At 38.0% G+C, this 12,736-nt stretch overlaps 1 protein-coding gene across 1 annotated transcript in view; it reads right to left on the bottom strand.

Moving 5' to 3' along the window:
* xxylt1 (xyloside xylosyltransferase 1) overlaps positions 1–12,736 on the bottom strand; it is a 32,852-nt gene that overhangs the window by 18,564 nt on the left and 1,552 nt on the right. Inside the window, exons 2-3 of the mRNA XM_022739535.1 lie at positions 10,409–11,052; positions 3,853–4,000 (exon numbers count right to left, since the gene is read on the bottom strand). Coding sequence (XP_022595256.1) covers positions 3,853–4,000; positions 10,409–10,948 — 688 coding nt within the window. The 5' untranslated portion in view covers positions 10,949–11,052. The remainder of the gene's footprint in view (positions 1–3,852; positions 4,001–10,408; positions 11,053–12,736) is intronic.

Here is a 12,736-nt window from a genome sequence, read left to right as displayed (position 1 = left end):
GTTATCTATAACTCAATACTGTATATATGTGATGGCCTACTGTGTAGATATAGACAGAGGACTGAAGCTGCTGTTGCTCTGCTAATGAGCTGCTTTCACTACACAGCTTGTGAGGACACTGTGTAAGGGACATTCACTCTATGAGCCTGCACTGGATTTGTTGTCTGGCAAAAATTAATCAGCAATACCAGCATGCTTAGTTCACTTTGAGGATGAGAAAAGCCCAGAGATCTATTACTACTCGAGGTAATCTTTAAGTAATATTGCAGTTTTTTGAATATAATGCACAGCACTGTGCAAATGTTTTTACTAAAAGTTAAGATACTTTCAAATATTATGCCTTGAATACAACTAACTCGATAAAACAGAAGAGAAAAAAACTATGTCAAATCAGTATTTGGTGTGACCACACTTTGCCTTTAAAATAGTACCAATTGCACAAATGATACTTGTGCAAAGTTTTTCATGTTAGTTCGAAGGCAGGTTGCTCTAAGCTTCTTGGAAACCTTGTCACTGTTCTTCTGTGGCTGTAGGCTGTGTCAGTGTCTTGTTTCTCTTCATGTGATCCCAGAATGACTCCATGAGATCAGGGCTCTGTTGGGGCCAGACCATCTGTTACAGGACTCCTTGTTCTTCTTGTCACTGATGATAGTTCTTTATGACTCTGGCTGCATGTTTGGGGTCATGTTCGTCGTCATGCTGCCGAATGACTTTGGGAAAAATCAGATGCCTCCTTCATGGTTTTGCGCGATAGATAAGGGTTATCTAATCCAAACATCTAAAGTGCACAAAACCTACAGTACTGTATAAAACATCCATATTGCCAAGTGTTTTTAGGTAGTTCCACTATTAAGTATGGTGAAGTGTGTACTGTCAGTCAATTCTCTAGAAGTACAGATCAATATCCACATTGGACCCTTTGTGGAACTGAGCTGTATTACTGGGCAGCCATCAGTACATTTAAATTCAGCTCCAGCCTGGTCCACTCCACCATTCCAGTTACGTTAAACTGCTAAAATGATAATAATTATAATTTGATCACCAAATAAAGTATGTTTTCTATACTTCATCTCGGAATTTTACCAGCCTCTGAAGGGAACATTTTTGACATATATCTGCCATGTTATTTTCAGCCTGCCTAACAACAAACAGATCAGCTACCCTCACTTCCAGGTACCATCTTTCTCATTTTAGTAAAGCAATTCATGTATTAGCATTAGTGTCACTTCTACTGTAGGTGGAAAATACAGATCAAGGTTGGTGAAGAGACTCATGTCCCAGCATGCTGAGACCTCTAGAGGGGATGCAAAACATACAGCTCCTCTCCACGAACAAAAACAGTGTTTCTTAGGAACCTTATTAATTACAACAGGTTTCCATTGTGCAGTTTTATTTCCTGCCCTCTAAGGATAGATGGTGTGAAAATAGTCTTTTCTCTACATGACTGCTTCAATTATGGTTTGTGAGCCTGTCAGTGTTGTTAAGTACTGCCAGATATTTGACAAAATAATCTTATTAGCCTTTTCTTGAGCTTTCAACCGCATCTCATGGCCTCCATCAAAGACCACATGTCCATTTGCTGATGAAGACCGCATGACACGGATAACGCTCCAGAACGTTAAGATTATTTCGTCCAACTTTCATTCTCAACTGTCAAGTATATATCTTTAAATGGCTTATTTTAGGTTCTATTGAACAAACACTATAAATACATACAAGTCAGCAAACAAAACATGGATAAATAACCACTATTGCAACATATTAGCAATACACTAACACCTAGTGTACTATATTAGATTCTATTAACATACTCAGACATTTTCTTCTTTAACTGCAGATATTTGAAGTCTAAAATATTCTTCTTTTTGACAGTTCAGTCTTAGGCTAGTTTATGGTGATATCACAATTAATGGTATGTGTTTGTCTTATTAAAAAGTAAAAGCTCTTACATTATGATTGACTACTACCTTGTAAAAGTGTAATTTACCATTAAAAGGTCCTTTATACGTACAAAGACATTGTGATGTATGCTGGGTGGCTGTTTTACAATATCGTGTCAGGTTCTGAAGAAATGTTTGTGTTGTGATACTGTTACACTGTTATTATGAACAAAATATTGTGGTGGTATTGTGTCGAAAATTACCCCATGGTGATCACCTCTATTTAGCTTGTTAGGTGAAAATATGTATACTCTGTATTTTATTGTTATTAGACCTATTGAGTCTTGACTGACAAATTGAGCTGTCATTAAAATGGCAGACCTCACAAACTTTTATTTTCCATTCATGTTGAGCAAACACTGTTATATGGGCTGTGTTGCTCGCTTAACACTGAATCCAAAGTCCTGGCAATTTCTTTTATGTCTCCATTCTTTTCTGGCAACCAAATTAAACCTGCAGAAATTGCAACATCGCTCACATCAAGTTATTAAAGAACATTGGTTTAGGTGCATCACATATCCCTCCAATCTCTCTGTTAAGAAAACCACATTATGCCCTTTCTACATGAAAGCATGCTTTAAATAGAAATGCGTGACCACTTGGTTACACAGAGCAGACGGGTGGCACATGTGATTGATCAATAAGCATTTTAGGGGAGCAACGTGAGACACCAGCCAGTTACACAACTCCAGTTCAGCTGTCATACAAAACCACCCAGTGCCACTTTGACAATATATTTCAAATCATTTTTGCCCTAAAATATTCATCTTTCTCTTCACAGTTTTACTCTTCTGCTCCCTAAATTATCTCCTACCTGTGCAATGCAAATAGAATACATTGATGTTCTACAGAAAACCTAAAGGAAAACTTGGATTTGACCACAGGGGTTGTCATGCCTCCAAATGTTGGAAATTGGAAAATACAGATTCTAGCTTGGACAAATGAATGTGATTCTCAGCACTGCCAAGTTTATGAAAAAAGTTTAAAGAATGAATCAATCTCAGCGTGAAAAACATTTGAACAGAAAAAAAAATTATTGATATCACTACAACCTCTGTTACAAATATGTCTAACATAATTTCAAAGATCAAAAGTGTTATGTGCATCCTGAGTTACAGTTTAAAAAACTTCAGTGGGATGGTGCCCTGCTGTCTGCAAGACAGACACCTCAGGTTTTATGTGTGTGCCTGTGCTGTCTATTGATTCAAACCGGAAAGCTTAATGGTTTGGTTCATCTGTGGATTGATGCCACATGCTGCACACCCACTGACACCCACTGACGTGAACCAACGTGAACAACAGAGGAGATCGCTGCCATCGGTCAGCACCAGCACAGGGGGCACTAATGTGGGCAGCAGTGACAGAACACATCCATCCTTCCTGACTCCCCAGGGTCTCTGCAGCATGCCACGTGTCTGTTAGATAGCTGCCCATACTGCCTTTTCCAGCTGTGCCATAGCAGGGCCGGAACAGAGAAGAGAGCCACTGCAGAATACAGTGTTTGAAGCTACAAAAGGCAATATAATTATGTGGATTTTTTTTTTAAATTAGACATAATGCGTAAACCTTTTTCAGTGTCCTTAGATCTTTTCTTCAAACAGGGGAAAAAAAACAGAGGAGGGAATCCTCTTCCAGGACAACAGACAAGCAATAGATGTATGTATAGAATAGAGAAACAGAAGACATATCTCAAAACTTTGGCAAAAAACATATCATAACTATCTGCATAGGCCGTATGGTTGAGGTGACCTTTTAAGCACTGAAATTATAGCAAGTTACCAAATTGTAACATTTACCTTTAGACTCTTCAGAGGTGATTTAATCTGATACTCCAGCCAACTAAAGCTATTCTAAAGAGAGCAACTAAAGTGAATAACTACAACAAAGAAATGAGAAAACGTGCTTTTCTTACGTTCAGGCATGATGTGATGCATGGCTACAGACAGGAAGAAGATGGCGTCGCTGTAATAAGCTCCAGAGCCAGCACTGAAGTGCTTCTGCATGGCCTCCACAATAGGGAAGAGCTTCTGTGTGAGAGCCACCACGTCATGAAATAGCACCTGTGGGGAAGATCAACACAGTGAAATCAGGTCAGTACAACAATCTTCAAACTTCAGAAGAGCTTGAAACTATGATGATAAACTGTTTTTCTAGACCATTAGTACATATAGTCTACAGTTTTGGTTTGGGTTTAAACTTGTGTTTGCCTGGTCTTAAAGTTTGCGTTATTATAAGACTGTACTGAGAGAAATGAACAGTGAATACCTCTAATAAACTGAGCTATTTGGTAAAAAGTATCACAATATTTGAATCTGTCAGTACTGACCGGCCCGTTACTGCCGGAGGCTGCATTTTATGATAAGAATCAGAAGTGCATGGGACATCTTTCCAAACAAAATCTCCTGGACCTTTGCAGAACATGTGGACAACAAATGAAACAGTGTCTCAAATACTCACTGAACAAATCCTGATGACTGTAACGTCATAGTGTGGAGTTAAATTACTAACCTTTGGAATATATTTTTAATGAAATACCTGACTAAATTTGGATAAACCCATTAACTTTTATGCGTGTATAGTTTGAAAATCCAAGTAGGAAAAATTGACATGACTATGGAAAGTGGCTCAAAAGAACACTGACCTCTGCAGACAACTGTTTTCTAGACACAAGGTAAGCCTTTGCACTTTGTTTTGAAGAGCAGTTTCCCTATTGAGAGCGAATAGATGTCTTTAGCTTAAATGATCTCTTGGAGATGACATTAACAGCTTCTTTCATCTTTTCAACAGATGAGACAACTTCACAGAATTGAGTGTAGACGTCTGCTCTCGTGGTTTGTATGGCTGTGAGAATATTACCTCCATCGGCTTTGCAATCTCGAGACAGCTGACAATGCTATTGTTATCGTTTCGTTTTTTTCAGCTCAGAGCTTGGCTTGAGCTCAAATTTTTTCTGCTCCTAAGATTGAGCTCATAACTGGAAGCCCCACTAAGCCACACTCAAATAAACATTTTTACTGTCTACAGTTCATCAAAAGGACCATCGTCTATTAGGAAGAATAAAAGCACCAAATGTTTTGTTGTACCACGTTGGCTTTTCAAGGTTTTGGTCAGACAAGTCACACTGTTCTACAAACCAGTAGTATATTAAATGCTGTCGTCTTGGGTCGAAGTTTCCTGCCTCACTGTGCTGCTTCTGTGAGCTTTAAATCCCACAGCAGCTGTGAGGCAGCAGTTTCTGCTCTGATCATGTACAGTAGATATATCTACAGATTACTGAAAGAGGATTTACAAAAAATGAAAAGTACAGTAAGCACCGATTATCATTAAAGCTTTCCAGTAGGAGAAAAACTAAATATGATTCTGATTTGGGGCAAACAGTATTTCCTGAGGAAAGGCTTTTCTGTTTTAAGCCTGACATCAGTAAGTGTGTATGTTACAGGCTTCATATAAAACCTGGACAATATGGCGGCTGTATTATAAATCAGACCCATGTGCCTCGATGGGAAAACATCATTTAGTGATCCCCCAGATTAAGGTAAGCCCGTGGAAATCAGTGCTGTCCTGGACTGCTGTTGGTAATGTGATGTAATGGCATATAAAATCATTGTCATGGGTAGAAGTAATATTTCTAAAGGTAGTAAATAGTGCTCACTATCTGGGACTGCAATGGACACATTCAAATTCCATGCATTTATGATATTTTCTTTAACATTCATTAAGCGGCCAAGTTGCATCAGTATGCTCTTATCTGACTATGAATTTGTGTTCACCGTTTCATGTCGTTTCATGTTTCACTCGCAGTTTTGAAAGACTACAACAGTTGCAACAGAAGTGGGTGTCTCATTTCCACTTGTTGCTGCTCTGGTTTCCACGTTTCTCTATGCAGAATAAAACAAAAAATAAGAAGTAAAACCTAAAAGCTAATGCTCTCCGTGTTATGACACAACCAATTCAGGTCAACGGACAAACCAAATGAAGATATGTGATTAAAGTCAAGGGAAAGTAATGTGTTTTTACGCAATAATATTTTTTGCTGCATAGAAAGAAACCTGGCAAGACAGGATCAACAGTAACTATGGATGAAGAAAGTTAGTTGAGGACAGCAAATCCTAAATTAAACTTTTATGGCATGCTTATTTTTGGAAGGGTTTTATATATTTCATGAACTATTTTGTAAAATTTCCCATGAAGAATTAATGTAGAAAACACAGAAAATCCATAATTTACAATAAATCCAAACTTCCCCACAACTGTGCCACAATAAATAAAATAAACCTTAAACTTATTTGCTTTACATATTTCTAACATGGACTACAATTTACAAACCAAACATTTGACATTCTGATCTGGAAAAAAATAACAAGCCTATCTGCACTGGCACAGAGAAAACTTATCACAGTGAAGTAAAGGCCTTAAGTTTGTGGAAGTATTTCTGAACAGACTGACTGACCACACAGTTCCATTGTATAGACTAATAAACTGTATACTGGCTGTCAGCTTTTTGATGCATTGGATTAATTTGGGAAGGCCACCCAACTCCAAACTTCACCATCTATTTTTTTTTTTTATATTTTGCGTTCAAAGGCGCAAATGACAAACAGTTGATGGCAGACTGCTATTTTACCATGTGAGCAGCTATTATTGCATCCGCTCTGTAGCTTACACAAGAGACAGACATCAGACATCAATGTTTTAAGATGTTTTTTTTGGAAATACATAAAAAAAGCATTAAATGTAGCCACTGCTCGTGCAGCGGTTCCTTCGATAAAGGGACCAGAACCACAGGAGTTCACTGACTAACCAGCCTTGAAAACTGAGATGCTTTAACGCAGAAGTAATGCTCTGTTGCAAATCGCAGCATGGTGCGGTTTTTATGGTATTTTATACTTAGAACATGTGGCTTGTGAACAACAAGTAAAGCAACAACCCTTCCCCAGGAGTTGAACGCAAATGAATTCTCAACATGTGAGATACAGAGGCTTATTGTTGTAAACATGGAAGGGGATCTAATGTTTGGTGACATATTCTAATCAAGTTAGAAGAACATTATACTTTGCCTAAAGACTATTGCTTTCCTGTTTACACCCCTCCACCCCACCCAGATTTTTTCACACATCAGATTTTGGGACACAATGACAAATGTCAAGTAGCTGAACATAATTTTTATTCAGTGATAAAATAAATACCGTTCTGTTGTATTATCTATACTTGTGACACCTCTGGTATTCAGTCTATGTGGCCAAATATTATCATTATCTCACAAACAAAACCAGCTGCACAAAGCTGACTTGAGAGACTGGACATGTTTGGCAGTTGTTGGCACATTGTGCTGCTTTTTGAAGGGATGCCAGTACTGGGCAAAATTTCCTTTTTTGACTTTTGTGGATTGCTTAACATAACTGGATGAGAGTATGAGAGGGGGAAATTGAGAACCTTAAGCCTGTATACACTTGAGACATATCTTTCCCTGTCAGTAACATTTACTGTCTTTGCATGGGTTTAAAAAAAAAAATTAAAAAAAAATCCATCAAAGTAATGCACACATCTTTTGATCTAAACAAGGATGATAGAAGATAAACGTTCACTAAGTGGAGTCCCTGTTAGCAGGACATTATTTTCAGAGCATCTGAATAAAGATGTGAAGACACAGTGTTAACCCTTAGCTGCTCGGCCTTTAACATACACTGTCCCACCTGTGGAATGCTTTGGTTTGGTAATGCTACTTTAGATGTGTTTTGGTCTGTTTATTTTGGGTACATTATTTTCTGGCTTGTGCACATAAATCAGGGTGTCTGGTAACAGGATGAACCCAAACTATTCTCTCTGTCCTATCTGTATCTTTGCCACGACTTCTCTATGTGAATGTTACTGCACATCCAGAGAGAAAGTGGCTGCACCTCTGTCAGAGATGGCAGAACTTTATTTCATGATCCATTATCTCAATCCATGTTTAACAGCAGTGGTCTGGAATGGTACCATGAGATCAATAAAAAAAATAAAAAAATAAAAAGCACTAGGTCTACAGCTTGTGGGGAAAAAGTAAGCACAGTATGAATTTATAGAGCATGTTAATTTGATTTAATAAAGCAGAAAACTCATGTAAGAGTTATGAGAACTTGTTTCCCTAGGTCACTATGTACTAACTAGAGCCTGCCTGATACAGTATTGATATTTTTGGCCTATTTTATCATCATCACAGATCGGCATCAGAGCATACGTCAGCACTTAAGTAATAAGATATTGCAGCACATCAGACAGACAGCTAAAGATGTGTCTTTTTAATTAGCGGGGACATTCAGGGCCTTTGTTTGAGAGTGAACAGCACAGAGATGATGGAGAAGCAGGGGAGAGAGAGGTGGGGAAAGGTGCTGGTCCCAGAGTTGCCTCTTCATAGTTTTCTCTGATTCTGCTATGTAGACTTGCAGTGCAATGAGAGCCCACACCACCAATAACAGCACCACAGCCTTAGGTTGATCTGTAAACTTGAACTCATGTCATAGAAACTTAAAATATCTCACAAATTTACACCATATTTCTACAGCAACTCAATGTTTCTAGATGATGCCACTGACATTCTTTCAGGCTTAAAGTAGATACAATCAAAAAACATGTTTCTTACTGCCAACATGTTTTTGTATTTGTTTGTGTTGCTGTTAAGTAAGAACCCTTACAAAATTTGTATTTTTTATATAATTCTATAAAATACCAACATCTTGCTAATACTGCCAATACTTTGTGCTCCCCCTGTCCTACAAATGGGTTTTGTATTTTGGCTAACGTCCATAGTTATACACAGACTGACTATTAGTATTGGCTGAGTAATGCATTAAAGGAAGGGGTGGGGGTGGGGAGATAATCTCTACATGCCAGTTTGAGCTGTATTTTTGAGAAAGAGAATTTATCTGGTTCTGTCTAACAACCTAGTAACACAACAGATCCAACACACAACAGTTTTTATATTACTGTAGCAGGTCCCACAGCATTTCTCCATCCCATGTCAGACCTGAACAGTAAAGATGTCCAGTATTTTACATTACAAAACTTCAACTGTTCTCCTACAAGACTTTGAGCACAGTATAAAGTGTAGAGAGTGAAATGAACAATGAAACTGCCAAGATGGCAAGCTGAGCAAACCTCTAAACAATCCAAAGCAGGCATGGGATCAGTCTAAGCTAATAGAGAGATGTAACATCCACACACCAGATGTTGTAGATGATTAGACATTCCTGAGAGAAAATGTCTGGCTGGTGAGGAGGATTTAGGATGGGATAAGTAATTTCTAAACAAGTGTATGATCTTGTGCTCTGTGAAGAATATAAAAGAGGAGAAAAAAAACACAGGCATGTAACAGAAAGAGCAACTGAGAGAGAACATAATCTTCTCTTTTGGCAGAAGGAGCAGAGTTGGGAAGGGATTTGTTTGGCAGGCCAACACTGCCCCCATGTGTTTCAACTCTAAACCGCATCTACAGCCAATGTGTTTCTCTAAGAGGAGGACTTTCTTATTTGGATAGAGGGGTCAGGGTGCAAGTAAGTGCTAGACATAGTGTTGGACAGTGTAAAAAATCTAATTAAATCATTACTTACATATTTAGAGCAGTCTCCACCTCTCAAAAATGAAATACGCCAAGTGAATACCACCTCAAGTTCAAATAAAAACTCAAAAACCCATGTGAAATTGGGGCCTCAAAATGGGGTCACAAGTCAAAAGACATTGAGAAAATCCCAGTGTTACTGAAATGTAAAATAATTACAAGCAGTCCACCCAAAATATTCTTAGATTTCTTATTAATTCCTGTATGAAATATGCTGGGAAATCAAGTTGAATATAAACAGTCTGTCATAAATGGTGTATTTATGTCCAGTGGGGCAGGAATTAACGCGGATTATAATTATCGATCAATCTGACAATTGTTTTTTTGATGTATCGGTTAATTGTTTGGCCATTACTGTTTTTTGAAAGCCCAAGTGGACATGGTTGTCAACTGCCCAAAACCAAACATTATTGATTTAATATAAGACAGAGACACACAGCAATTCTTCACAATTGAGAAGGTAAAACTAGGGAATGTTTGGCAGTTTCGTTTAAAAAATGTCTTAAACGGTTCACAGATTAAAAAAAATATTTGCCACCTAATTTTCTCCCAATTGACCAACTGATTATTCAACCAATTGTTTCACCTCTTTTTCATCAGACTCTGCAGTGCTTAATGCTGAAGCAATAATATATGTGTCTCTAGGGTTCAGGACAAAAATCTTAATACCAATATGAATTTCCTTTCATCTGCCCTCACGCAATTTGATAAATATACTTCATAATGTACAATGAGTGTAATGCATATAAAAGGCAGCTTTAGTAGAAATTAAATTTCCATCCTCCATCCTCGCAAACAACGGGTTTAAATTCAAACATCTTAAAGTGTTGTTATGTCTTGAAACCAGTAGATAATTGATAAGTGGGCTGCCTACCTCATACTTAAATGTTGCATCAAGGAGAAATTCCTGCAGCATCCTCTCTCCCAGTTCTTGGCTGGCCTGGTCACTCACAAAATGAAGCACCAACACCTCTCCTTCCAGAAAGTGTCCGTGCTTCACCATAGACAACATGGCCACCCTGAACTTGTCCTGAAGGCTCCGGCTCTTGTCCACCTTGGTGAACATCATGAGTGCGTGGTAGCGTTGGTCAGCAGCCTCACTGTCAACTTTCTTTGACCTGAAACCCTCGCTCTCTTCTCCCCCTACATCTTGGCCTTCCCCTCCTTGCTCCTCCGATCCAGCTGTATGTGAGAGCCTGGTGTCCACAGTCAGATCCGCATCATTTCTGTTGGTGTTGTGGCTGGCCTGGGTCTGCTTGATCCTCTTAGTGGTGCTGGAGAAGTTCTGCTTCTCAGAGCCAAAGTAGTAAAAAGCTACAACAGCAAGTGCAGCAGCCAGAAGAAGCACAAACTGATAGGACCTGAATGTACTGATCCTACCCATGATTCTGGCTACCAGTCTTAGGATGCCCATATCTTCCTGTTGGTGTCATGAGAATGGGGGTGTAAATGAGAAAACATTCACCATTTTGCGTCCTTTCAGTTCATGGTTATTTTTCATAAGTTGTCAACATTCTCCTGTAAGAGAAAGAATACTCTTTTTAGTCTTGTCTTGACAGACATTTTGATAAATGATTAATGAATTCAGTCATTTTTCATGCAAAAAATGGTGAAACAAGAGGCCAATTCCAGCTTCTCAAATGAATGGATTTCCTACTTTTCTTTGTCATGTATGTTGTAGGGCCTTTTTTTTGACATTTCATTATTTTGACTAACTGATCAGCAGATTATTTGATAATGAAAATAATCAGGTTTAGTTTTGAAACCATCCTTGTACCTATTGTTAAATTGAAAATAAAACTTTAGAGCATCTTTTTGATGCCCCCTACTACAAATTGTTGTGGACTTTAATGAGCTTTTATTTAACACTAGTATATTATTCACTTGAACAAAAAAATATTTGAAAATAAAAAATGTGCATTGACTCTGTTTGCTTAAGTCGATGTGCACTCCGCACCCTACTCACCGACTTTTAGAGGTCAGGTCAGAGCATATTTATGCCTATTAATTACATTTTACTTGACCTACTAATCTGTTTTGTTGTATATAGGTGTATTGATCTATATTTTTTTATTTTCTTATTTTGGGTTTAGTTTGCATGTATTTAGTTTTGGTTTAAAGATTTTATGTTCAACTTTATATGTTTTATGTAAGACTTTTAACATCTTAAAATAATTGAAAAAAACATTTTATTCCTTGGATTGGTGTATTTTATAGACCCAAACTATTATTTTGGGTATTGTTTTTAAGCCTTGCCAATTAAATATGCGATTCAGGGGTAAATTGTATGATTTCGAATATTTTATTGTTATTTATTATCTTAATTATTGATTGATACTTAAATTAAATAAATGCTGGTTTCATACGTAATCTAGTGGTCAACTCTGACACTTACAAACCTATAAAATCCCATCATTACCATGCACAGAAAATAAAATTCACATTTAAGGAGAAAGAGTAACTGATCCACTTGCCTGTCTCATGTAGCTCTATGCAGTCCAATCCTGACAGTTTGACCGGGAATTAGACTTCCCCGTGTTACTGGATCCTTTTAAGAAGCGGTACTACATCGGCTAACGTCAAACTGAAATTTAATGGCACCGTTACCGTTCACGAAAGTCCATATAGTCAAAATAACCGCAATGACAAACGCTTGAGCAGCAACCTGTTGACACTGACTACCCCCGAGGATGCTAAGTTAGCAAGCCAGCAACGACTTTGCGCCCAGATGTGGGTCGTTGAGTTGCCCTCCAAACGCTTTGTTGGCGCATGACTAAGCACTGTTTGATTTGTTTAAAAATCAAAGACGTGTATGTGCATAGCTTTGTCGATCTGAAACTACCACGGTGTTTGCACAGCTGGGTGATTTAGCGAGACAAAAAAGGCAGTAATGTTTGCCACAGAATGCACCAGCTAGCACGGGATAGCAACACAATCCTGTGACACAGCCTTAACCACACCCACTCTGGCTGAGACGTATTCCGAATCATGCTGCCTTTACGTGCTATAGGAAAAAAGGCAACCTGTATTTTTTTAAAGACCCTCTCCACACGTTTTAGGATATTCTGCTTTGAATAACAATTAGTGTCAGATATAATTTTCCATCGTTCACAGTTCTAGAAAAAAAAACATCTACTCCTTCACGCTTACTCCCAAATTTATGAATATGCTAATATTTTTAATTTCAAGACTTGATGAGGAT

The sequence above is a fragment of the Seriola dumerili genome, unplaced genomic scaffold, assembly GCF_002260705.1.
Source record: "Seriola dumerili isolate Sdu_G_001 unplaced genomic scaffold, Sdu_1.0 BDQW01000002.1, whole genome shotgun sequence".
In the NCBI taxonomy this organism is placed as follows: Eukaryota; Metazoa; Chordata; class Actinopteri; order Carangiformes; family Carangidae; genus Seriola; species Seriola dumerili.
This window is presented reverse-complemented; position numbering and strand designations above follow the sequence as displayed.